The sequence below is a fragment of the Taurulus bubalis genome, assembly GCF_910589615.1.
Source record: "Taurulus bubalis genome assembly, chromosome: 9".
Classification (NCBI taxonomy): Eukaryota; Metazoa; Chordata; class Actinopteri; order Perciformes; family Cottidae; genus Taurulus; species Taurulus bubalis.
This window is the reverse complement of record NC_136597.1, coordinates 25,503,170-25,530,121: the sequence shown is the minus strand read 5'-3', so window position 1 is coordinate 25,530,121 and position 26,952 is coordinate 25,503,170. Positions and strand designations below refer to the sequence as shown.

At 41.7% G+C, this 26,952-nt stretch overlaps 1 protein-coding gene across 2 annotated transcripts in view; it reads right to left on the bottom strand.

The window, feature by feature from the left end:
- cadps2 (Ca++-dependent secretion activator 2) overlaps window positions 1–26,952 on the bottom strand; it is a gene marked incomplete at its 3' end in the record, with an annotated part of 102,236 nt that overhangs the window by 44,310 nt on the left and 30,974 nt on the right. For both annotated transcript variants that reach the window (XM_079223928.1, XM_079223929.1), the window contains exons 11-15: window positions 22,786–22,973; window positions 10,663–10,764; window positions 5,822–5,885; window positions 5,114–5,237; window positions 4,792–4,892 (exon numbers count right to left, since the gene is read on the bottom strand). In XM_079223928.1, coding sequence (XP_079080054.1) covers window positions 4,792–4,892; window positions 5,114–5,237; window positions 5,822–5,885; window positions 10,663–10,764; window positions 22,786–22,973 — 579 coding nt within the window. The remainder of the gene's footprint in view (window positions 1–4,791; window positions 4,893–5,113; window positions 5,238–5,821; window positions 5,886–10,662; window positions 10,765–22,785; window positions 22,974–26,952) is intronic.

The following is a 26,952-nucleotide window of genomic DNA, read 5'->3' as shown; positions in this document are numbered from 1 at the left end:
GGGAAGAAGAGACAGAAGAAGGGAGGAAAAGGAAGAATGACTGGAAGGAATTCAGAGTAAATGAAAAGAGTGGGGAGTTAGAAAAGGGGGATGAAAGAAGAAAAGAAGAAACAAAAGGAGGACAGAAGGGAAGAAAAAGAAAAGAGGGAAGAAGACAGACAAATGAAAAAGGAGAAAAAATAATAAAATAAGTAAATAATAAATGTAACGATCATTACAATCAAGTAGGGGAAAGGAAGAAGATAGGAAAGAATAAACGGAAGAGAGGAAAAAAGAAACCTGGGAAAATAAAAGGGAGTCATGGAATAGGGAAGAAAGAGGGCAGGAAATATAAAACAAAAACAGACAAATTAAAGTTGACGGAAGAAAGAAAAGAGGAAAGATGCAAAGAAGGTAAAACAGGGAGAAATACACAAATTATGGAAGTAGAATAAGAGAAAATGTAAACAAAAGAAGTGATCTGGGAAAGATGGGAATAAACAAAGAAGAGAAGGAATAGAGAAAAACTTAAAGACCAGAAGAATGACGTCGAAAAAAGAGGGAAAGGAAGTGAAGATTGGAAAAAAGTAAAGAAAGCTTGAAGTGAAGGACGAAGAATGAAAGAGGACTGAGAGACAAATAACAAATGATTAAAAATAAGCAGAAGAGATAAAGGAAGTGAATAAAGAATAAGGAACAAAGGCAGATAAGTGGTAAGAGCAGAAAAGAAAGAAGAACAAAGGAGAATAAAGGGAAGGAAAGAGGACAGAAAACAAGAGATACGGACGAAGAAAAAGCAATGATGGAAAGAGAATTGTGAGATCCAGTTGACAGTTAAAATGTTCCTTCATTTAAAGAGCGCCGGCGCTTTAAAAGGGCCAACGCGTGCATTGTAGCACCAAGGTCGTCCATTCCTCCTCCCGTCAACAGAACCAGCGTCTGAATATCTCCAGCGTGGTTCTTGTTGAGAGGTGAGACATCAGCGAGGGCTGACTGGCAAACCTGGGAAGTTAGAGATGCCTTGAAAAACATCTCCGGTTAATAAGCACCGCATTAAAACGAGAAGACGACACAACTTCGGTGAAAACGTTAAATGTCAAAGGTTAGTTATCAGCATGGCAAAAATGTAGGTATGAAAGGCAGCAAAACACCAACCATTTAAATAATTATATCTTTTTCTCCACCTCTGAAGGAGAAGAATAAAGCTGATGCGGAAGTGTCTTAAAACTTTCATTCTCTCTCCTGACCACCAGGGGGCGGCGACTCTGGTTGTATAGAAGTCTATGCTTCATGTGTTAAAGCTGCATTCTCTCTCCTGACCACCAGGGGTTGACTACTCTGGTTGTATAGAAGTCTATGCTTCATGTGTTAAAGCTGCATTCTCTCTCCTGACCACCAGGGGGCGACTTCTCTGGTTGTATAGAAGTCTATGCTTAATGTCTTAAAAGTTGCATTCTCTCTCCTGACCATCAGGAGGTGACTCCTCTGGTTGTATAGAAGTCTATGCTTCATGTGTTAAAATTGCATTCTCTCTTTCCTGACCACCAGAGGGCGACTCCTCTGGTTGTATAGAAGTCTATGCTTAGTGTCTTAAAACTTGCATTCTCTCTCCTGACCATCAGGAGGTGACTCCTCTGGTTGTATAGAAGTCTATGCTTCATGTGTTAAAGCTGCATTCTCTCTCTCCTGACCACCAGAGGGCGACTCCTCTGGTTATATAGAAGTCTATGCTTCATGTGTTAAAGCTGCATTCTCTCTCTCCTGACCACCAGGGGGCGACTCCTCTGGTTGTATAGAAGTCTATGCTTCATGGGCCACAAGATGATTGACAGATCTCTACCAGAGACGCATACGCCGTCTCTACGTCACTCCTCCTCAGTCCAGATATGGTCACTTCCTGTTCACTGGTTGCAAAAAAAACAAAATGGCGACGGCCGTAATCGGCTTCATAGCAGTCCACAAACCAGCTGCAGATGAAAGCTCATCTTACAGCCAGTATTCACGTTACGGTCGATGTTCTTCATATAGAAGTGGAATCAAACTGCAGCCTGTTTGTTGGTCTTAGTCTTTATATATTATAGTGAATTATTTAGATTCTTCCGTTTGTTGTCGTGCAAAAATGGCGTTTCATAACGAAAAAGAAAAGGTTTTAAATCGGGGTTTTTTTGTGTACTTTAAGCTCTCTAAAGAGTAGTTTCTCAAGACATGAACAATCTAAAAAGAAGCAAAATTATAATAATTGCAAATTGTTGTATGCAGCTGTGTTCATAAATTATGTTTATATAATTCATTCCTTCAAAAGAAAAAAAACTTTCAAAAAGAAACACAATAATTCGTAAAAACAGAAAAAACATAAAACAGATAAAACAACAACCACAACAACGTTCATAGGAGAGAAATAACTCACCTCTCTTCCCTTCCCACGATGGAACGCAACAGAGGAACAGAAAGTACGTCAGATAAATTAGAACAACTTGAACGTGATTTTTAGGCGGAGGAATGCCGAGTCAGCATTCAAACCTTTTGACACTCTGGATTTTGTGCGTTTATGTGAAAGTTTCTTCTTCTTTCTAGATGCAAAGATGGTGGCGAGACCTGGATTTGGAGCCTGACACCAGCAGCAATGTCTGTGTCTATGTGTGTGTGTTTGTGTGTGTGTGTGTGTGTGTGTGTTAGCACGTTAGCAAAGCAGTTGCAGCAACAACAGTTCTGAGTTTTGCTGCGACGGAGATTACAAGCGCACGACTTCAGGAGGTCGCCGGTTCTGATCATCGGTATTTTTATTTGTTATTTGTTATGAAATAGGAAGCTTTGTCCTAAATGTGCGTTTCGTGCATGTTTGTAATCTCGAGGGTGTCGAAGCACAAAAAATATCCAATTAACAAAATTAAAAAAATCGAATACACCCAACGAAGAAAAAACTGAACAGAGGATTCTCCGGCTCTAAAAGAAGAAGAGTTTTTTTCTCTCTCTCTCCAATAGAGTTCAACCGATGGACATACCTGCAGGATGTGATGACATCACAGCTAGTTTGGAGCCAATCACGGCCCAGACGGGGCTTCCATCTTCTGTCGAGCGTTGAAAACGTTTAAGTCGCGCACTGTTTGCGTGTGAATATTAAAAAAACGTGTCTCGACGACGAGTAAAAACAAGGAAGCAGGCGTCATCCGAGCGAGAAGCTTCGTCCACGGCGACCGTAGAAAACAATTACGATTCATCTCTTAATTTAATTGTGACAGCTTGCGACAGCTTGCGACTCTGTGAAAAAAAAAAAAAAAAAGCCTCTAACTCGTCGTCAACATCACGTCTGCCACCGGTCGCCATGGCAGCGCGTTATTAATAGATCAGAAACAGATGCCGCAGTCGTCGCGCTGCCACTTAGGGCCGGTATCAAACCGCCACGTCTCAACACCTGCGATTGATCAGTTTTACGCGGCGCCCGGGAGCCGTGGGCGAGGGGGAAATGGACAGTGCTGCGAAAAGTGATCAAAAACGTTAATGAAATGATCGAGTGACTCCGGGGCCTTGTGATGAAGATGAGATGATGAAGATGAGACGGAAAAGGAAGTTTCAGAGTTAAACTGTTGTCACAAAGAGCTGAACTCCAGATCCTCAGCGGGTATTTACTCTCTGCAAGTGTTGAACACAGATTGTTTTTATGCATATTTGAAGAGAAAAAAACTGTCGAATGAAAAAACCCTCACAGCAACATGAAGGTACGGATGGATATATTTTAAATATGGTCAATTATCCTGGATAAACACCTGTAGGGAATAGTAGTATTGTTTAACTATTCTTTTCGTTTTAGATTTTTTTTTTTTTTATTAGGATAGTGTTTTCTTTTGATAGTTTTTAGTTTAGTTTAATTATTTGTAGTTTTCTAGTTTTACTTGGTTGGGTAACGCTGTGGGCACCTGGGGTTATATGTAGGCAGTTACCGGACCAGCATGCACCTGGGTAGGCCTATGGTTTTTTACCAGCACATGAGAGGCAGCACGAGGAGTTCCTTTGTTCTTTTGTTTAGTTGAAATAAATGATCAGACAAACGGAATCCTGCATGGACAATTCATTCTTTTGGAATCTTTGCAAAAGATTTTTGTTTATTTTCTTTGTTTTATATTTTCTTTGATTTACGTTTATTTTCTTTGATTTATGTTTATTTTCTTTGATTTATGTTTATTTTCTTTGTTTTATATTTATTTTCTTTGATTTATATTTTCTTTGATTTATGTTTATTTTCTTTGATTTACGTTTATTTTCTTTGATTTATGTTTATTTTCTTTGATCTATATTTTCTTTGATTTATGTTTATTTTTCTTTGATTTATGTATATTTTCTTTGATTTACGTTTATTTTCTTTGATTTATGTATATTTTCTTTGATTTATATTTTCTTTGATTTACGTTTATTTTCTTTGATCTATTGGTCACATGGCCACTGCAACACCTTATTTGGACGCGAGTTTGACATTTTGTAGCGTCCTCTGGACGTACGGTGAGAATATGTACACGCTGTATCGTGAACTCAAAGTTTCCCATAATGCATTGTCAAGTACAAATAATGCACAACTGATGGTCACGAAACCGAGCAATGTATCCCATCATGCATTGCTCCGAGGAGAAAAACATAAGATGGACAAAACGAGAGCTTGAAAATAAATATATATTTAGAGCATTTACTCCCGTCCTAACCTTTCACAATAAAAGCCCCAGCTTTATGTAGTAGTATTACAAGATGCTGTCATCTCGTCAGGTTTTAAAGGTTGGAGTAAAAACACAAAGACCGTTTTCTTGACAGAAACCGACGGCGTACCTCGGAGTGATGCTCGTCGTTCTGCTGCAGGACTTCGATGCAGAGCTCTCCCAGTCTCATCAGGTCCTCCAGCCTTTTCTCCGGAGCGGCCTGAGGATCCGCTGAAGGTCCGAACACAGGAAATGCAGATTATAAAACACGTGAGGAAGTTAATGCTGCGGACATCCTGCTCCTCAGGGGATGAACCCTTTGGATTTCAGTGACGCCATTAATTACTTCTAGTAACCTCAGGACAAACTGTGAGGAACTTTAACCTGGACCTGAACCAGTTTCAGTCTAGTCCTGGTCCTCTATAGACCTGAAGGACTAAGGGAACGCTCACCTTTGATCTGAGCGTACTCCATCAGCTGACTGTAGTTGATTTGCGCTGCGTTCTCCAGACACTTCTGCACCAGCCTCTTCATCTCCTCCGGAGGGACCGGCGTGGTGATGTCCTTCATCAGGACCTGAAGCAACATGGCGGTGAAAAACTCCGTCATGTGGAGCAGAAACCAGCTTCTCTGATTAAACAAGAAGACTTTTTGTTCACTATAAATAGTTATTTATTAAGGCGAGACATTACAGCTAAAAACATTGTTTTTTTAAAGCTCTGGTTTATTTAAAAATGTATCTTCTTCTCCCTTAACTTGTCTTCTTTCAGATTCGATGAAATAAAACATTTATTTTACTTTATTCTTTTACCAAAAGACACCATTACATAATGCATACTTTGCATATTTAAACATAACATTTCATAGACTGTGTGTAATGTAACAAAACATCTCTATAAAAGGCCATTTTCTCTCTAAATGTTATAAAAGGAGAATAACGCATGAAGATAGTAATTCATGTAGAACTATTCAGGAGGTTATTGATGGATAACTCTGCGTTAACGGCCTGGTAGTTGTAGAATAATGCAGAATAAGGCCTTAACAAGTGCTTTATAATGACTAATAAGCACTTGGTTACCTAAACATCGTCTTCAGAATGACTGATGTCGGCGGACATATTTTGATAATTATTGTTACGTATTTAAAATGTGTCGCCGTACCCGTTCCTGCAGCGAGAGCGTCGCCTTCAGGGCCCCATCTGGTCGGCCAAAGGGAAAGCAGTACCTGCAGATGTAGAGACGTGGGCGGTCATCACATTTAGAAACAATCTCAAGGACAACCGTGTGTGTGTGTGTGTGTGTGTGTGAGGGGGGGTGAAAAAAAAATAATGATAAGAAGAACAATAACGGAAAGATGGAAGCAGCGGCACAAGACATCCGTCAGCAGATGGCCGCCTCCTTCCATCCAATTACAGCGCCGGAGTGTTTCTCACCTCCGCTCCGCCTCAGCGGTTCAGGGAGGTTTCACCGTCGCTAATTGACAAGCGACCAGAACTAAATAAACAAAAGCACGCGGTCGCGCAGGTCAGACATTTACTGGGCGAGAAGCTCCAGGCAGATGTTATGCTTTTTTTATATGGATGTAAAATAATAAAAAAAAAAATTGTGTGTACTCGGCGTGAAAGTCACCAAGTTTGTGTCGTTCCTTTCATTTCATTTCATTTCATAAAACTTGTAACACAATAAATTAATAAAAATGTGATGGTTCTATGAGTTCATGTGTTGACCCTCTTCACCTGGAGAGTCTTCATCATGATGTAAAGTAACTAAACTTCTCTTTAAAGGACGTTTTCTCTCCATGACTTTGTTCTCAGACTCTGATCCAGAAATCTCCACTTCAGCAGCTCTTACATCACCAAACTTTACTCTTTCATTGCTACATATATTCCGAGGGTTTATGCAGAGAGGTTTGTTCACAACGCATTCATAACCTCATTTATATAACTTTACTCTTTCATTCCTACATATATTCCGAGGGTTTATGCAGAGGGGTTTGTTCACAACGCATTCATAACCTCATTTAAATAACTTTACTCTTTCATTCCTACATATATTCCGAGGGTTTATGCAGAGGGGTTTGTTCACAACGCATTCATAACCTCATTTAAATAACTTTACTCTTTCATTCCTACATATATTCCGAGGGTTTATGCAGAGTTCACAAGCGTTTGATTCATTTGCTGCGTATTATTTGAGGTGTTTTTAGTTTTTAGCTTCATATCTGACTGAAGTCTCTCTCCGACACTAAATTAGTCTAAACACTTTCAGCCATGTGGGTCAAAACGTGGGTCGGCTCTCCATCTCAATGGGCAACCCTGCCTCCTGAGAACTGCGTTTAATCTCTAATATTTCGTTTTGCATCATGCATTTCGAGAGAAACATCATTTGCTGACTGGATATTGTTCGGTGCCGTTGAGGCAACAAAGGCGAGCTGGTTGGGGTTGGAGGGAGATCATGGTTCCAGTTAAACGCTAATGAGAGTCTGCTAGCATTTAACCAAGACCGTGATCTCTTCTCTAACAGCCGAAACATAACCAACGGTTATTAATGCTTTGGCTGCTTCACGTGGAAACTGGAGGAAAATAACCCGGTGTCCTCGTTATGTTGATAAAAAGTACAACAACATGGTCCTTGAGAAGTATTTACTGTTGCAGATCAGTAGAATATAAATGTAATGTAGAAGAGTTGGAACGGGTCAAAGTGCATCATGGGACCTGTTTCTATTCAATTCAATTCAGTTTATTTTGTATAGCCTCATATCACAAATTTTCCTCAGAGGGCTTTACAATCTGTACACATAGACACATGGGATCAGTAAAAACTAATAAATAAAAAAACCATAGTAAAAACCATTTCACAGGGAAAAAAGGGAAGAACCCTTCAGGAGAGCAACAGAGGAGGATCTCTCTCCCCTGATGGACAGAAGCAACAGATGTCATGTGACCAGAATGAATAATGAGGAATGAAGTGAGTTGAAGCTCAAGTGGGTCATCTTCATTTTGTGTATATATATATATATATATATATATATATATATATATATATAGATGGAGAGCCGACCCACGTTATATATATATATATATATATATATATATATACATATATATATATATATATATATATAAAACCAATAACACTATGACGGCAATCAATGACTCAAATCGATGGGGTCCAGACGCCCCGAGAGATTCATCTGTACATTTAAAGTAGGAATGCATCAATCTGGTTGAGAGACAAATGAAGAGGCTTAGTCCATGAGGAACTTTCTCACAGTTAAGTTAAAGCAACTAAACCAACAGCTACCTTTAGACAACTAAACCAACAGTTAGGTTTAGGCAACAAAATCACCAACAGTTAGGTTTAGGCAACACAACCAACAGCTAAGTTTAGGCAACTAAACCAACAGTTGGGTTTAAGCAACAAAATCACCAACAGTTGGGTTTAGGCAACTAAATCACCAACAGTTGGGTTTAGGCAACTAAATCACCAACAGTTGGGTTTAGGCAACTAAATCACCAACAGTTGGGTTTAGGCAACTAAATCACCAACAGTTGGGTTTAGGCAACTAAATCACCAACAGTTGGGTTCAGGCAACAACATCACCAACAGCTAAGGTCAGGCACCAACATCACCAACAGTTAGGTTTAGGCAACAACATCACCAACTGTTAGATTTAGGCAACAACATCACCAACAGTTAGGTTTAGGCAACAACATCACCAACAGTTAGGTTTAGGCAACAAAACCAACAGTTGGGTTTAGGCAACAAAATCGCCAACAGTTAGGTTCAGGCAACAAAATCGCCAGCAGTTAGGTTCAGGCAACAAAATCACCAAGAGTTAGGGTCAGGCAACAAAATCACCAACAGCTAAGTTTAGGCAACTAAACCAACAGTTAGGTTTAGGCAACAAAATCAACAACAATTGGTTTAAGGCATGAAAAACAACAACAGTTGGGTTTAGGCAACAAAACCAACAACAGTTGGGTTTAGGCAACAAAACCAACAACAGTTGGGTTTAGGCAACAAAACCAACAACAGTTGGGTTTAGGCAACAAAATCAACAACAGTTGGGTTTAGGCAACAAAACCAACAACTAGGTTTAGACAACAATGTTTCGGCAACAAAACCCGAAACATGTGTGTCCATGAACACAGAACCAATAGGTTGCATAGTGTGTCTACTTCACTAACTGCCATGAAACTGGGCTGCAAGTTCCTCCACGTTTATCTTTCCTCGTGAGACTTGACCAAAAGAGGAATAATTACCAAACGGTGACGAGGTAATCTTCAGATAATCTGCGTGAAAGGATAATAACCATTAGATGCAGCAAAGAGCAGCAGCTGGAGTTTAAACGTGTAACCCTAAATGAATCTTTAGTGGCCGAGCCGGGCTTTAATCTAAACTAAACTGTGGAGCTCCTGCTCTTGTCTGGGGGACATTAGCATAATCCCGGCATTGTCCCAGCCATTGTTTACCAGCATTAGCCTCTTGTTGAGGTGAGTCAGTAATGACTCCCGCTGATCGCCCCCCCCAACACACACTCGGCCCTGACCGGCCCCCTCCTCTCCTCTGCGGGGCCAGATGGAGGACCCCTCTCAGGCGTGAAGGGTTTACAGAGCCGGCTCCAGGACAGTTAATGGCACAGGTCCATTCAGACGAGTGCTGCTCAAGGTCTCGGGGCTGCCGCTTTCACACCGCGCTCACAATGCGTTCACACGGCGGCGGCGGCGCTGAATAGCAGCACGCAGATGCAGGGAGGTCTCATCAGCCGCCATCGACGCATGCCCTGCACCTGTTGTGTGCGGCTGATGGGGCTGGAAATACCCAAAACGCATGGGCTCATTATGATGCAGTTAAAGGAGCATACCGGTGGTATTACATGTTTTGGTTGTTGTCAAATCACTTCACTTTCACAGCAAAAGCATTCGGCAAAATGGGTTTTAGAGGTTAAGATGTAATGTTGCTTGAGTTTGTTTCAGCCGTTAACTTCCACTAATTTAAATGAGAATCTATCATGAGATTCAAAACTTGCTTAAGTTGTGTCTATTACAGTCAATGGCATTATTGTTATGAGGTAACCCAGTTACAATGCATCAATCTGCATTTAAAAGGGTCAGTTAAAAAACGATATTCATGAATATATAAATAACCTGCATATAAACTAGCTGCATGCATATAAAAGGTTCTGCTTGTATATACAAAGGCTCTGCATTCATATAGAAATGATCTGAATGCAAATAAAAAGGTTATGCATGCATTAATAAACTATCTGTATATATAAAGGATATGCATGCATATAATGGTTCTGCATTCATATGTAAACTAATTGCATGTAAAGGGTCTGTATGAATATTTAAACAATATTGATGCATATATAAATTATCTGAATGCAAATATAAAGGATCTGTATACATATATACAAGTTCTGCATATATATATAAAAAGGATCTGCATGCATATAAAGGTTATGCATGTATATAAATGTTCTGCATATATATAAAGGATCTGCAAGCATATAAAGGATCTGATGCATATATAAAGGTTCTACATGCACATAAATAATCTGTATACATATATAAAAGGTTATGCATGCATATAAAGGATCTGTATACATACATAAAGTATCTACAGGCATAAATATAAAGGATCTGCATGCATATAAAGGTTCTGTATACATATAGAAAGAATCTGTATGCATACATAAAGGTTCTGCAAGCAAATATGTATAAAGGATCTGCATGCAACTGAAGGATCGGATGCATATATAAAGGATCTGCATCCAGATATAAAGGATCTGTATACACATAAAGGATCTGTATACATATATAAAAGGTTCTGTGTACATATATAAAGGATCTGTATACACATAAAGGATCTGTATACATATATAAAAGGTTCTGTGTACATATATAAAGGATCTGCAGACATAAAAAGGATCTGCACACATATATAAAGGTTCTGTATACATATATAAAGGTAGTTGTGAGTGGTTCTGTTCGTACCTGAAATGCGTGATCTGGTTCTCCAGCAGAGACATGAGGCGACCCCTGATGTTCTCAAAGTTCTCCTTTTCCTCCACGGTCACCGTCCCCATCCCGTCGGGCCTGACGAGGCAGAAGAAGACACACAACACGTCAGCTTCATCTTTCCCTCTTCAACACAGATCACTGTCTCTCTTTATTCAAGGAACAGCAGCACAACACAGGTCATGGAAGCATTGGGCGAGTTCTCCCTTCTCCACTCAGAACTACCATCCTGTGAGATGGACCAGAACTACCATCCTGTGAGATGGACCAGAACTACCATCCTGTGAGATGGATCAGAACTACCATCCTGTGAGATGGTTCAGAACTACCATCCTGTGAGATGGACCAGAACTACCATCCTGTGAGATGGATCAGAACTACCATCCTGTGAGATGGACCAGAACTACCATCCTGTGAGATGGACCAGAACTACCATCCTGTGAGATGGACCAGAACTACAACTACCATGACTACTTTAAAACGCCTCCGTCCGGTGTGACGTTCCCAGAGACTCTTGAAGCTTGTCAAGAAAAGGTCCCATTTCAGGTCGAACGTTTTCAGAGAAACTATATATTTTCTAGTTTTAGAAAAAACAACTCTGCTACAGGCCCAAAGCACTGTGAATTGCAGTAATTTCAGATTGGTTTGAATTGAACCCCAAAGTTTCATCTGTGATAGTGAATAGAGAGGAGAAGTCCCGCCTCCTTTCAGTGGCCCAACATGGGAACTTATTTTGGAAATGAAATATGTACATTAGTAAACTAGGAGAGACAAACATATATATATGACGAGGAAAATCCGCTTCTGTCCACTCTCACTGTCCATTCTCACGAAGAGTGCATTTATTTATTCCCTCAGTAAACATTGTAAACATGAGTTTATGTCTCAATCTCTAGTTTCAACTCCTCTGGTTGTATAGAAGTTTATGCTTCATGTGTTAAAGCTGCATTCTCCCCTGACCACCAGGGGGCGACTCCTCTGGTTGTATAGAAGTCTATATAAATGACTCTACTTCTCTTGATGTATTCCCTCAGTAAACATTGTAAACATGAGTTTATGTCTCAATCTCTAGTTTCAAGTCTTCTTCAATACAGCATGATGTTCATTTAGTAAATTATGGTAATTTAGAGTCAAACAGACCATAAAGCAGGGGACGCTTTAAGGGCGGGGCTACAAGGTGATTGACAGGTCGAAACCAGAGACGTATACGTCGCTCCTCCACAGTCCTAATACGGTCACTTCCTATTCACTGGTTGCACAAAAAAACAAGATGGCGACGGTCGAAACCGCCGAACTCAAAGCTTCAAAACCTCCACAAACCAACAAGTTTTTTTCTTGAAAGTTTACAGATACTTTTTAATGGGGGAAAGGGGCTTTTAATGTGAAACATTTGCAGGAAGTGTTGAGTTTCCTTCATGAAACCTCGGATGCGATCGTCTGAGAGTCACCAGTCGACACTTCGGTCGCTCGTTGCTCGGAAGCGGTTCGCGATCCCGTCTGAATTCTGTAGAACTTGAGCCTGCGGTCCAAGTTCTGACGGCCGACCCAGAGACCAGCAGACATCTTGGTGCTGGAGACGGTTTCAACTCGACGATTACATCTTAGCTCGCTCGTCTGGCAGCGGCTAAAACGATCTCCAGTACGCCGGCAAGTCCGAGAGCACGCAGAGGTGGAGTCAGAAATAAAGAAAAGAAAATCGAGCGGCTGCTTCTCTCGTCTGTTTTTTTCTTCTCTTTCTGCTCCGTCAACTTGCTTGTTTTCACCAAACTAAGCGATGAAGCAGCCGAACTATCCACGCTGACCTCAAAGTCAACCAATCAAACGGAGCGCTGCTCGGGCTCCTCTTCCTCCTCTTCCTCCTTCCACCACTCACACGGCCGGCAGGAGGAGAGTCCACAAAGAAGCTGAACGCTTCATTAATGTTTGTAAAGCTTTCATTCCCTTCTTGCCTTCGTCTGAATAGGCACTCTGGGAAAAAAAAAAAAAAAAAAAAAGGGTAAAAATGCAATCAGTACCCAGAGCGACCAGCCTTGACTTTCTGGGCTTTTGTCTGAGTGGCTGAAAGAGAAAAGCAGCCTCTCCAAACGGCACTCGCAGTCGCTGGAGGGAAGGAGCGAGGAGGTTGTCTGTTAATGAGTTGTTGTCTTATTTAAAAAATAAAAAAAGCCTTCCGCTGGTTCGGGCCCCCGAACCAAGCGCACCTCGAGTACCAACACCGAGCTGCTGGCGGCGGCGTGCTCCTGACTCTCCAGTTTAAAAAAAAAAAGACGCGAGGAGAAAGGAGTGGAGGGGAGTCAGGTGAGGAGGAGGAGGAGGAGGAGGAAGGTCTGATTCACCTCCTGTCAATTACTAAATCATCACCAGCTACTTCACCGGGAGGCTGAACAGAACACACGCGCCAATAAAGAGCCTGTAATTATTACAATTAAATACATTAAACATTTAAAAAACTAAACACATTTATGTGTGTAATCCAGATATATTTATATAAAAATATATATAATGAAAATATAAATTATAATGTAAAGTAGATCGAATGAAACATAATCGTAAAATTATATTTAATAAAAAATAAGAAAAATTATATGAAAGAAAATATTTACCAGAATGTGGTAATTAATTAAAATTATATAATATAAAACTGTATCTTGTATTTTACATGAATTAAAAAACAGAATCAAATTAGATAACATATAAAATCAAAATATAGTAATGTATGTCAAATTTAATTAAATCAAAAACACAAAAATATCCAAAATGAAATAAAAAACAGAATATCAAATATAACAAACATAAGAATGATATTGTTCTACAAAGTGTATAAGGTAAAGCAGTATAAAATAAAGTAATATAGCAAACAATGTAAAATCAAATGTGCCAAATCACATGATATATAACCATGTATTATATTTAAGAATAAAAACTAAAAGAAAAGAAGAAGTTATGTACTACATTTAAACTGACATAAAATTGAACTAAACAAAGAAAAAACATATTGCTTTTGGCACATTCAGTCTGCCACTGAGGAGATCTCCTCAGACTTTGGAGGAGGAGGAGGAGGAGGAGGAGGACAACAGGAAGTGGTCATGCATTGTGTGAGAACATCAGCGCCTCTCTTCAGCTCCACTCTACTCCACTTGCTCTGTAACGAGAGGCAGCTTTCTCTGCACAACGGCACTTGTTAGCACAACTTCTAAACCCCGTTGTTCCCCAAATCTGTCAACCCCCCCCCCTCATTACAAACCCCTCCACTTCCCACAACCCCTATTTAACAAGCACCAGTTTATCCTGAGGGAACATAAAGCAGAGTTGCTGGGAGGAGCGTGTGTGCTCGCTCATGAAAAAGCAAGAAAAGCTCACTTTCATGTGGAAGTGGCCGAGGGCCCCTCCGTGGACAGATTAAGACCCGAGGGCCCCTCCGTGGACAGATGAAGACCCGAGGGCCCCTCCGTGGACAGATGAAGACCCGAGGGCCCCTCCGTGGACAGATGAAGACCCGAGGGCCCCTCCGTGGACAGATTAAGACCCGAGGGCCCCTTCGTGGACAGATTAAGACCCGAGGGCCCCTCCGTGGACAGATTAAGACCCGAGGGCCCCTCCGTGGACAGATTAAGACCCGAGGGCCCCTTCGTGGACAGATTAAGACCCGGTCACGGCGACGGTGGACGGATGTGGAGACGGACTCCCAGTTAACGGCAGCTGTCTGTAATCTGAGCGGTTCATTGTGCAGAAAATAAAACTGATCAGTTTTGCAGCTCTCATGCTTCACTGTGGGTTCAGGGTAACAGGGTATATATATATATATATATATATATATATATATATATATATATATATATATATATATATATATATAAATAAATGTATTTCTTTTTCTAAAAGCTTAATTTTATTACTTTTCTTTCTAAAAGATAGAGTTTATTACATATTTGTTACAACAGCATTCACCAGACATTCATTTTTTATTTCTCATTGAATTGGATGTCGACGCATTAAAACATGTCGATCTGATTCAAAGACATCGTCCAGAACTTATCATCTTCTTAACGCGAGAAAACATGCACGGGTCAATTTAGAGATTTTAGATGTTCCCTGAATTCACCAAAAGTCATCATGCATTACATTTAATAATCAGTAATCAACTGGTAAAGTTTCATGGTGATATATATTAGTTATTTGTATAGTACCTAATGTCTCAATGTGTCTATACATTGACAGAAAATAGATAAAAAATAGTTTTTTAATTGATCATTATTGTGTCCGAGGCGACGTCTCCGATTATCTCGTCCGACCAACAATCGATCATAAAAAAAATAAAAAAAATGAAATAATTGATTGTGCTCTAAATCATTTTTAATAAGCCGTTCTTCTCCTCTCCTGAATCAGGTGGACAAACACTCTTTCATCCCCACCTCGACGGGCTTGAAAAGAATTATGAAAATCGTTTTTCACAACATAAACAAAGAGTTTGCATCAAAATATACATATTTAAACTTAAACCGTGTGACCTGTTCTTTAAAAAAAAAATCATAACTGACACAATATTGATTAATGTAAAAACACATGACTGTTTACTACTAACATGGAAGCATCATTTATATTTCCTTTTTCTGCTGCAATGAACAATGAAAGCACAGAGAAATCTAAACGGTGAAGACCTTCCTCGGTTCCTCAAATCAATTCTCTGCGTTGGAAGCTGCGACATTAATCTCCCAAGATCACCGAGAGCTTTTCTACCGAAAAACCCCAAATGTCTCACAGCCTCCACGTCCCGAATCCAATCACAGCAAAACGGACGAGGAGCCAGTTGGCAGGAAGCCAGACGGAAAAACACAGCGAGAAACAAGAGAAACCCAACGAGCACCCGGTGTGTGTGTGTGTGTGTGTGTGTGTGTGTGTGTGTGTGTGTGTGTGTGTGTTGTGTGTTAGTGTGTGTTGGTGTGTGTGTGTGTTGGTGTATGTTGTGTGTTAGTGTGTGTTGTTGTGTGTGTGCGCACGCGTGCGTATGTGCGCGCGCGTGTGTGTGTGTGTGTGTGTTGGTGCATGTTGGTGTGTATTGGTGTATGTTGTGTGTTAGTGTGTGTTGTTGTGTGTGTGTGTGTGTGCGCGCGTGCGTGTGTGCGCGCGTGTGTGTGTGTGTTGGTGTATGTTGGTGTGTGTTGGTGTATGTTGTGTGTTAGTGTGTGTTGTTGTGTGTGTGTGTTGGTGTATGTTGGTGCGTGTTGTGTGTCGGTGTGTGCGTGTTGGTGTGTGTGTGTTGGTGTATGTTGTGTGTTAGTGTGTGTTGTTGTGTGTGTGTGTGTGTGTGTTGGTGTGCGTGTTGGTGTATGTTGGTGTGTGTTGGTGTATGTTGTGTGTTAGTGTGTGTTGTTGTGTGTTGGTCTATGTTGGTCCGTGTTATGTGTGTCGGTGTGTGTGTTGGTGTGTGTTGTGTGCGTGTTGGTGTATGTTGGAGTGTGTGTGTATGTTGTGTGTGGGTTGATGTATGTGTGTTGTGTGCGTGTTAGTGTGTGTGGGTGTGTGTGTTGTGTGCGTGTTGTGTGCGTGTATTGGTTAGTGTTGTGTGTGTGTGTTTGTGTGTGCGCTGGTGTCTGGTGTTGTGTGCGTGTTGTGTGTGTGTTGGTGTGTGTGTGTTGTGTGCGTTGGTGTGTGTGTGTTGTGTGCGTGTTGTGTGTGTGTTGGGTGTGTGTTGGTATGTGTTGTGTGTGTGTTGTGTGCATGTTGGTGTGTGTGTGTGTGTGTGTGTTGTGTGCGTGTTGTGTGTGTGTTGGTGTGTGTGTGTGTGTTGTGTGCATGTATTGGTTAGTGTTGTGTGTGTTTGTGTGCGTGTTGGTGTCTGGTGTGTGTGTTGTGTGTATTGGTGTGTTGTGTGTATTGGTGTGTTGGTCTGTGTTGTGTGGCTCCCTCACCGTCACCGTGCCATTAAACCCAGTCAGATGTGCGCTCATGCTCGGGCCTCGATGCGACAGCTTGTGGGGGTTCAGACACATTGTTGCTGCTAAATGAAGCGAGCGCGTCGGAGGCCGAGGGGAGGGGCCTGCGTGTTTACAGTCGATGCGGCTGGAGTGTAAACGATAAGCGCCGTCTCCGCCCGCGGGACCCACCGAAACCCCTCCGGCCGCTGATGTCAGCTGACAGCAGTCGTGCTGAAGGAGAGGAGAGCGGACGCCACTTCGCCTTAAGAGGTGTGGAAGGGAGATGCGGCCGAGTGGCAGGTGATCGTACGCGTCACCTTCCTCCCGGGGGAGGTCGTAAAAGCTCCCGTCGCATCCCGTGTCGGAGCGGCGTTGATGGCTCGGCGAGGAGGAGATGGGACGTGACAGGTGAGAGGGAGGCGAGCCGACACCTCCCCCCCTCCTCCCCTCGGCTCCGGTAATGCTCCTTTAACCCTGAACCCGGTTCAAACGCACCCGTCTCATCAGGCCAGTCCGAGACAAAGAGTCCCGGCTGCTTCACCTGGTTGGTCCGTCACGTCCCGCGGCAGTAAAAAGCCTCGCGTCCAGATAAACGAGTGATATTTAATTCACCGTGGTTTACTTTTCAGTGTCTTCTCAGCTGCTGTGAACTCAGGGGGCCGACGCTGTTACACTTAGGAGAAGAAATAATGATGCAGCCCATAAATGCATTTTTTTTTATCTGGACAAACTGGGTCTAAAACAACCTGAAGAGATTTGATTAAAATGCTTGTTATTGCATTTATACTTAAATGAACCGCCGGTTCTGAAAAAGTGTGTTAAAGCTCCTGACCAAGGGGCGACTCCTCTGGTTGTATAGAAGTCTATGCTTCATGTGTTGAAGCTGCATTCTCTCTCCTGACCACCAGGGGGCGACTCCTCTGGTTGTATAGAAGTATACGCTTCATGTGTTGAAGCTGCATTCTCTCTCCTGACCACCAGGGGGTGACTCCTCTGGTTGTATAGAAGTCTATGCTTCATGTGTTGAAGCTGCATTCTCTCTCCTGACCACCAGGGGGCAACTCCTATGGTTGTATAGAAGTCTATGCTTCATGTGTTAAAGCTGCATTCTCTCTCCTGACCACCAGGGAGAGACTCCTATGATTGTATATAAGTCTGGTTGTATAGAAGCCAGACCGGCAGACCTCCCCAGGAGGAGAGCCGAGTTGGAAGCTAAGCTAACCCAGCTAACTCCACTACCCAGCATGCCCCTGGCTCACTGATGTCTGGTCGCAAGAAAATAAGACGGAGGAAATAAGACTTGAGACTCTGCGTTTACATCAATGATGTTTGGTGCTCAAACACGATATTTCATGTTTCATGTTAAAATGTTATCATATTACATATTACAACATTCACTCTTCAGTCAAATAAAGACAAGACGGAGTGCAGCGGACCAGTAAAACCAGTAAAGTACACACAGAAATGCGTAGTTTTCAACCTGCTGTAAAACGTGAACAATGTTGTTATGACGTTCTGACCTCTTACTTAGGATAGGTTTACGTAACACGGGAGAAACCGGTGGCCTTCAGAGGTAAATGAGACATAACAGCTGTTCTCCTATCAGCTGTTTTAACTCTAAACATGATAAAGAAAGCAGCTCATTCATAAAACATACAAAGAGGAGCCTCCAAAGGTGTCGCAGCAGATCAAGCACAAGAGCCAAAAGGAATTTCTTCCATTCGCACAAATATTTAGGCGTTAAATGACGTAAACACTGAAAATGACCAAATAAATGAAACAGAATTTAAGACACTAAAGGGGTTTAAGAGTCGGGCAAAACTTTGACGACGAGGCGTCGCCTGTCAGCATGTTCCTCTCAGTCAGAACTGAGGGTTTAAGTGAGGAAAGAGCAGTCGGCCCATCGTAAGTATTCGTGACTCTCCTGTTGATCGGCTCTCTTTGTCCTCCAGCCGCCCTCCAGGGGAAACTTGAGTTCTGTAATTACGTCCTTTTTTTATTTTTTTTTATCCGCCTGCCAGCCATCTCTTTTTTCTCTCTTCCCATCCACACCCACTCAGGCAGCTCCAGGAGCCCTGAATGGGCCTCAATTATTCAGATTAGAGCTCCAACTGACAAAAAGCCAATTCCAGTAACCCCCCCCCCCCGCTCCTCATTTTATAACTGGCGATTTGCTGGAGAAGCTAATCATTACTCTTTCTAATTGACTAAATGAGTCGACAAAGAGAGAACACACAGATATCTGTAATTACCAGCCGGGGGAGTGACACCGGGGCTGCTGGGAGTGGAAGCAAAGCTGAACCGCTGGAGCCTCGCGGACGCCAACAAGTGGCTAAAAGACGCCAACATGTGGCTAAAAGACGCCAACATGTGGATAAAAGAATGGCTAAAAGACGCCAACAAGTGTCTAAAAGATGCCAACAAGTGTCTAAAAGACGCCAACAAGTGGCTAAAAGACATTGACATGTGGCTAAAAGACACCAAATAAGTGGCTAAAAGACACCAACAAGTAGCTAAAAGATGCCAACATGTGGCTAAAAGACGCCAACAAGTGGCTAAAAGACGCCAACATGTGGCTAAAAGATACCAAATAAGTGGCTTAAAGACACCAACAAGTAGCTAAAAGATGCCAACATGTGGCTAAAAGATACCAAATAAGTGGCTTAAAGACACCAACAAGTAGCTAAAAGATGCCAACATGTGGCTAAAAGACACCAACATGTGGCTAAAAGACGCCAACATGTGGCTAAAAGACGCCAACAAGTGGCTAAAAGACGCCAACATGTGGCTAAAAGACGCCAACATGTGGATAAAAGACTGGCTAAAAGACGCCAACAAGTGTCTAAAAGACGCCAACATGTGGCTAAAAGACGCCAACATGTGGCTAAAAGTCGCCAACAAGTGGCTAAAAGATACCAAATAAGTGGCTTAAAGACGCCAACAAGTAGCTAAAAGATGCCAACATGTGGCTAAAAGACGCCAACATGTGGCTAAAAGACACCAAATAAGTGGCTAAAAGACGCCAAAAAGTAGCTAAAAGACGCCAACATTTGGCTAAAAGACACCAACAAGTGGATAAAAGACACCAACTAAGTGGCTAAAAGACGCCAACAAGTAGCTAAAAGATGCCAACATGTGGCTAAAAAGACGCCAACATGTGGCTAAAAGACACCAACAAGTGGCAAAAAGACACCAAATAAGTGGCTTAAAGACGCCAACAAGTAGCTAAAAGATGCCAACAAGTAGCTAAAAGATGCCAACATGTGGCTAAAAGATACCAAATAAGTGGCTTAAAGACACCAACAAGTAGCTAAAAGATGCCAACATGTGGCTAAAAGACACCAACATGTGGCTAAAAGACGCCAACATGTGGCTAAAAGACGCCAACAAGTGGCTAAAAGACGCCAACATGTGGCTAAAAGACGCCAACATGTGGATAAAAGACTGGCTAAAAGACGCCAACAAGTGTCTAAAAGACGCCAACATGTGGCTAAAAGACGCCAACATGTGGCTAAAAGTCGCCAACAAGTGGCTAAAAGATACCAAATAAGTGGCTTAAAGACGCCAACAAGTAGCTAAAAGATGCCAACATGTGGCTAAAAGACGCCAACATGTGGCTAAAAGACACCAAATAAGTGGCTAAAAGACGCCAAAAAGTAGCTAAAAGACGCCAACATTTGGCTAAAAGACACCAACAAGTGGATAAAAGACACCAACAAGTAGCTAAAAGATGCCAACATGTGGCTAAAAAGACGCCAACATGTGGCTAAAAGACACCAACAAGTGGCAAAAAGACACCAAATAAGTGGCTAAAAGACGCCAACATGTGGCTAAAAGACGCCAACATGTAGCTAAAAGATGCCAACATGTGGCTAAAAGACGCCAACATGTGGCTAAAAGACGCCAACATGTGGATAAAAGACGCCAACATGTGGCTAAAAGACACCAACTAAGTGGCTAAAAGACGCCAACGTGGATAAAAGACGCCAACATATGGCTAAAAGACACCAAATAAGTGGCTGAATGACGCCAACAAGTAGCTAAAAGATGCCAACAAGTGGCTAAAAGACGTCAACAAGTGGCTAAAAGACGCCAACAAGTGGCTAAAAGACGCCAACATGTGGCTAAAAGACACCAAATAAGTGGCTAAAAGACGCCAAAAAGTAGCTAAAAGACGGCAACATGTGGCTAAAAGACGCCAACATGTGGCTAAAAGATACCAAATAAGTGGCTTAAAGACACCAACAAGTAGCTAAAAGATGCCAACATGTGGCTAAAAGATACCAAATAAGTGGCTTAAAGACACCAACAAGTAGCTAAAAGATGCCAACATGTGGCTAAAAGACACCAACATGTGGCTAAAAGACGCCAACATGTGGCTAAAAGACGCCAACAAGTGGCTAAAAGACGCCAACATGTGGCTAAAAGACGCCAACATGTGGATAAAAGACTGGCTAAAAGACGCCAACAAGTGTCTAAAAGACGCCAAATAAGTGGCTTAAAGACGCCAACAAGTAGCTAAAAGATGCCAACATGTGGCTAAAAGACGCCAACATGTGGCTAAAAGACACCAAATAAGTGGCTAAAAGACGCCAAAAAGTAGCTAAAAGACGCCAACATTTGGCTAAAAGACACCAACAAGTGGATAAAAGACACCAACTAAGTGGCTAAAAGACGCCAACAAGTAGCTAAAAGATGCCAACATGTGGCTAAAAAGACGCCAACATGTGGCTAAAAGACACCAACAAGTGGCAAAAAGACACCAAATAAGTGGCTAAAAGACGCCAACATGTGGCTAAAAGACGCCAACATGTAGCTAAAAGATGCCAACATGTGGCTAAAAGACGCCAACATGTGGCTAAAAGACGCCAACATGTGGATAAAAGACGCCAACATGTGGCTAAAAGACACCAACTAAGTGGCTAAAAGACGCCAACGTGGATAAAAGACGCCAACATATGGCTAAAAGACACCAAATAAGTGGCTGAATGACGCCAACAAGTAGCTAAAAGATGCCAACAAGTGGCTAAAAGACGTCAACAAGTGGCTAAAAGACGCCAACAAGTGGCTAAAAGACGCCAACATGAGGCTAAAAGACACCAAATAAGTGGCTAAAAGACGCCAACATGTGTCTAAAAGACACCAACATTTATCTAAAAGACGGCAACATGTGGCTAAAAGACGCCAACAAGTGGCTAAAAGACACCAACAAGTGGCTAAAAGACACCTAAGTGGAGCAATTATTTTTCTCTCTCTGTGATTTCTAAGCAGATTTATTTGACGTTTATTCCTGATGAACATCAGACGTAATGATCTTCCCTGATCATAAGTATTCTGACATCTCGTCAAAGTCCTCGATTGGAATGTGCAGAAGGGAAATCCTCAATACTTGTCAAGAATATCTCCAACGGCGAGGCCTTGAAGTATTTATCTAAAAACAGTTCCCATCTTTTAGTTTAAAGGCTTTCAACTGCGCTTTACGGCCGGAAAAGTTTGAATTATTGGACAAAAAAAAGGTTATTTATACAAGTAAACTACTACACACCCTTTCTGCTCTCGGTTCAGGCTCACGGCTACGCACCAGAAACGTCTGGAAGTTCGGCCGTTATGCAGGTTATTCATTCAAATAAAAAAGATTTCACAACTGATTATGTGAAATAAAGGGACTAAATCTCCACATGTTTTTTTACTCTGAAGATAAGAATCTTTAACGTCCACTAGAATGACATAACCACGTCCTAAATGTGACGTAAACACCGAGGGTCCAAGTTACAGTGCAACACGACGATTATCAGCTGTGAAAAAAGAGAAGCAGTCGGTTTTCAACATTTTCGATATTATTACAAGTTGGACTTTTTGGTGAGGCCAACATGTGATGACCTTCAGTGAGTTCATCACTGAAGACGGTCCAGGAGGTTTAGGTGCTTTGAAGGATCTTTCATATTGCAAAATAAAAGCCTCTATTAGAATACGGCCAACACACGTTCCACACAATATTTTTGATTATTCTTCTATATCTATTTTTAAGATTAAATCCCAATTTTAGATGTGCAATTTCACTACAGTAAGGAGGAGAAGACGGTCCCTCACTGGCTTCCCACCCACATAAACGAGCAGCTGGTAGCCACACCCCTGGTAGCCACGCCCCCGGGTAGCCACGCCCCCTGGCTGTGATTCTTCCTACCTGTTCCCGTGGACGTGGGAGGCGCAGAAGGCGTAGCTGTAGTGCAGCAGCGTGGGGTCAACCAGCGCGTTGTTCTCCGAGTAATCCATCAGGTCCTTCAGGTAGCTCAGGTGGCGGTGGCAGCCGCGGACGCCGTACCGGGCGCAGTACTCATCCAGGACGAACACCTGACCGGGACTGAACCAGCCCTGAAAACACACAATGCACATTTATTTTATGTATATTTATACATTTTAGTTTCTTGCCTTTTGCAGGACTTTGTTGGTGAGAAGCTTCTGGGCAGGAAAACCAGATTGTGATTCTAAAAACTAAAAAAAGAATGCTTGATACTTTACACACAATCAACTGCAGAGTAAAGGTTAACCCCTCAGCTGGAAGAAGAAAAAGAAGAAGAAGAAGAAGAAGAAGAAGAAGAAGAAGAAGAAGAAGAAGAAGAAGGTGTGGATCATCCTGAGATGTTCATTAGCTCATTCATCCTACACCGAATTAGCAAATTAGGCATGAAACCTGCAACGCTAATTAAGATTCCTCACGGAGGAGCATTAAGAAATTAGCACCTCTACCGAGCTGACACACACGAGCACACACACACACACACAGCCATGACTTTCCGCCCGGCGACAGGCGACCCAGAGGAGCAGACGAGCGGCAAAGAAACAGTTTCTTTCCCTTCAGAGCGGCTCGTTGTCTCTTGGACTTCGTCCGCCGCTCGAAAGATGAAAGTTTGTTTGGTAAAAACTACACCGAGTTAACGTTTCATTCAAATGATATTCAAATGTAAGCTCATGGATTGTAGAAGTGAAGGTTCTTCTACCCTTCGAACATCGCAGCTTTTTTTGGGAAAATATTTGTTGCTGCTTTATTTATTTTTGTGCCGTAAAAACAGTAAAAAATCTTCATATTTCTTAATGTCTCTTCGGAAGGAAAATAGTTTCTGTACATTTTAACTTAAAGATCTTAAAGTCTTAAAGATCATTTGAGGACTTGAAATTATTTCCAGTATTTTATTTGGACTCTCTCAGACATGCTGCTTCCTGTCGGGGTTAACTGGACCTGGCACATTTCTCCTCTGCAGGCCTTTTAGTGTCCACCACACACACACACACACACACACACACACACACACACACACACACACACCACCCTCCAGTTTGTTTGTCGCCTTCTCCAGTTTCTTTCTTCCTCTTCCTCTCCGTCTGTGAGCTCGAGCTATTAATATCACACCGCGGGGAGAGAGAGAGGCCTGTCGGCGGGCGCGAAGCGACAAGATGTTCCTCTGTGACAAACAGATGGCGAACTCCAGTCTTGGCGCTGACCGCTCAATTAGCGGCTAACGAGCCGACTGCCTCGTTAGAGCTCCGTCAGCCACGACGGCACGTCTCCGAGCCCGCCGCCTCCCCGAGGGGAGCGGCATGACCCGCCGGAAGAAAAAGAAGAAGAAGAAGAATAAAGTGAAAGCAGCGTGTGGCCTGACGGGAAGCTGACGTGGGGGAAAACGTTTTTTGGGGCCCAATTTTTTTTCCTGTGACCCCCAAAGGTCAGATTTGTCACTTGCAGAGTTACAGGACATGCATGTGACTACATGTTCTGCTTTCGGGGGCAACTCAAAGCACCCTGCACAATATATGTTGAGCTCTTTTCTCCATGACGGACTGTACGATTTTATTTCCTTAAAAAAAGCTTTCGAGCTATCCGCTGGGCTTATTTCCCCCGGATGCTTAAAAAAACACAGATAATTTTTGCGTTTTGTTTTTTTCCCCCCTTCCAGATCAGCGGTTCATCTCCGTGTGAACACTGCGGCGCAATCTGATATGATATATAAAACTGTAAATCATAGCTTGTTTTATGAGGAAAAAAAAGCCAAAAACTGTATTTGGATGTATTGAACACCATAAGTAATATACAAGTGAAATATATGGTTTGGTACATGAAAAAAATTCAAATGTCACAGATGTGCGCCAATGCAAATTTTGGAGACCTCGCCTGCATTTTCTCTGCACTAAACCCTCTCTAACTTTAGTCTGCTTCACTTAATCAAAGTCAATATTTGCAGAGAGAATGTTCACATATTGTGTTATGATTTGGGTTAGAAAATGTTCACATATTGAGCTATGATTTGGGTTAGATAATGTTCACATATTGTGTATGATTTGGGTTAGAGAATGTTCACATATTGAGCTATGATTTGGGTTAGAGAATGTTCACATATTGTGTATGATTTGGGTTAGAGAATGTTCACATATTGAGCTATGATTTGGGTTAGAGAATGTTTACATATTGTGTATGATTTGGGTTAGAGAATGTTCACATATTGAGCTATGATTTGGGTTAGAGAATGTTCACATATTGTGTATGATTTGGGTTAGAGAATGTTCACATATTGTGTATGATTTGGGTTAGAGAATGTTCACATATTGAGCTATGATTTGGGTTAGAGAATGTTCACATATTGTGTATGATTTGGGTTAGAGAATGTTCACATATTGAGCTATGATTTGGGTTAGAGAATGTTCACATATTGTGTATGATTTGGGTTAGAGAATGTTCACATATTGAGCTATGATTTGGGTTAGAGAATGTTCACATATTGTGTATGATTTGGGTTAGAGAATGTTCACATATTGAGTTATGATTTGGGTTAGAGAATGTTCACATATTGAGCTATGATTTGGGTTAGAGAATGTTCACATATTGAGCTATGATTTGGGTTAGAGAATGTTCACATATTGAGCTATGATTTGGGTTAGAGAATGTTCACATATTGAGCTATGATTTGGGTTAGAGTTGGACCTTACAGCTGCATCATTTCAAAGAAATAATCATCTTGAAAGTGATTTTTTTATAGGCAAACCTGAAACCTTTTCATTTTTTTCTGTGTGTCATCTTCATTTACTCTGAACCAGTAACATATAGACTGATATTTACACTTCTGAACAAAATCTCACATGTGTACCTTTTATTATAACACCAACATTATTCAAATAGCTCTGGTGGTTGCAGAGATACACCCTTTTTAGTTTGGGTATGACATTTTCGGGCAGAGGCCTAAAAATAGGTTGCTTTTTTTAAAGTGTTAAAGGGGAGCGGCAGAGCTCCTCTAAAAGCAAACAGTGGAGCCGAAGAAGTCTCATTTCGGGGTTCAACACTGAAGGCGCACAGAGAACCCAAGTGGGTCAGGTTACACGTCACGGTGGTGCGGATTAAAAGAAGAAAAAACGAGGAGAGGTAAACATGTTGTCCAGTTCACTGCTCATTCTCCATGATCCTCTTCCTTCTGCTTTACTAGCCAGAGGTTTCGGGTTGGGAGGGGGGGTCCTGGGACGAAGACAAGCTGCTGATGATCGATCACCAGCTGACCATCAACATTTGCTCCAGCACACAAAAGAGGAAATAAACATCTAGATTATTTATTTTTGATGGGTCTGTTGGTAACAACATTTAGTTTTAATGGAGGTAGAATTTTATAGGAAGAGGAAAAAGGAAAAAAACTGTTGAATGTACAAACATTCAGCCATATTACCACATCCAGTGAGTCCTGCATTCTCTATCAACATTTTATAACATTTAACATTCAGTTCTCGGATTTTCTTTTGCAACCAGTGACCAGGAAGTGACCTTATCTGGACTGAGGAGGAGTGACGTCTCAGGTAGAGACCTGTCAATCACCTTGTAGCCCCGCCCTAAAGCATTCCCTGCTTTATGGTCTGTTTGACTCTAAATGACCATAATTTACTAAATGAATATCATGCTGTATTGAAGAAGACTTGAAACTAGAGACTGAGACATAAACTCATGTTTACAATGTTTACTGAGGGAATAAATCAAGAGAAGTAGAGTCATTTATATAGACTTCTATACAACCAGAGGAGTCACCCCCTGGTGGTCAGTAGAGAGAATGCAGCTTTAAGAACAGGAGGTTGCTGGTCGGCAAGAAGAGATATACATTTGATTTATCAAATGTATATCTCTTCTAAATGCTAAAATACCAAAAATGATCAGGAATGTTCATTCACTTCCTGGTGATATATATATATATATATGTGGCCGGTTGCGAATTGTTTCACGATCGTTTGTTCTTTTTTTCTTTAAGTTTTGGGAAACTCAACATGTTTTCTTGTGACATATGACGACTGCTTTTGTTTTCTAAGTTCTGCTGTATTATGCTTT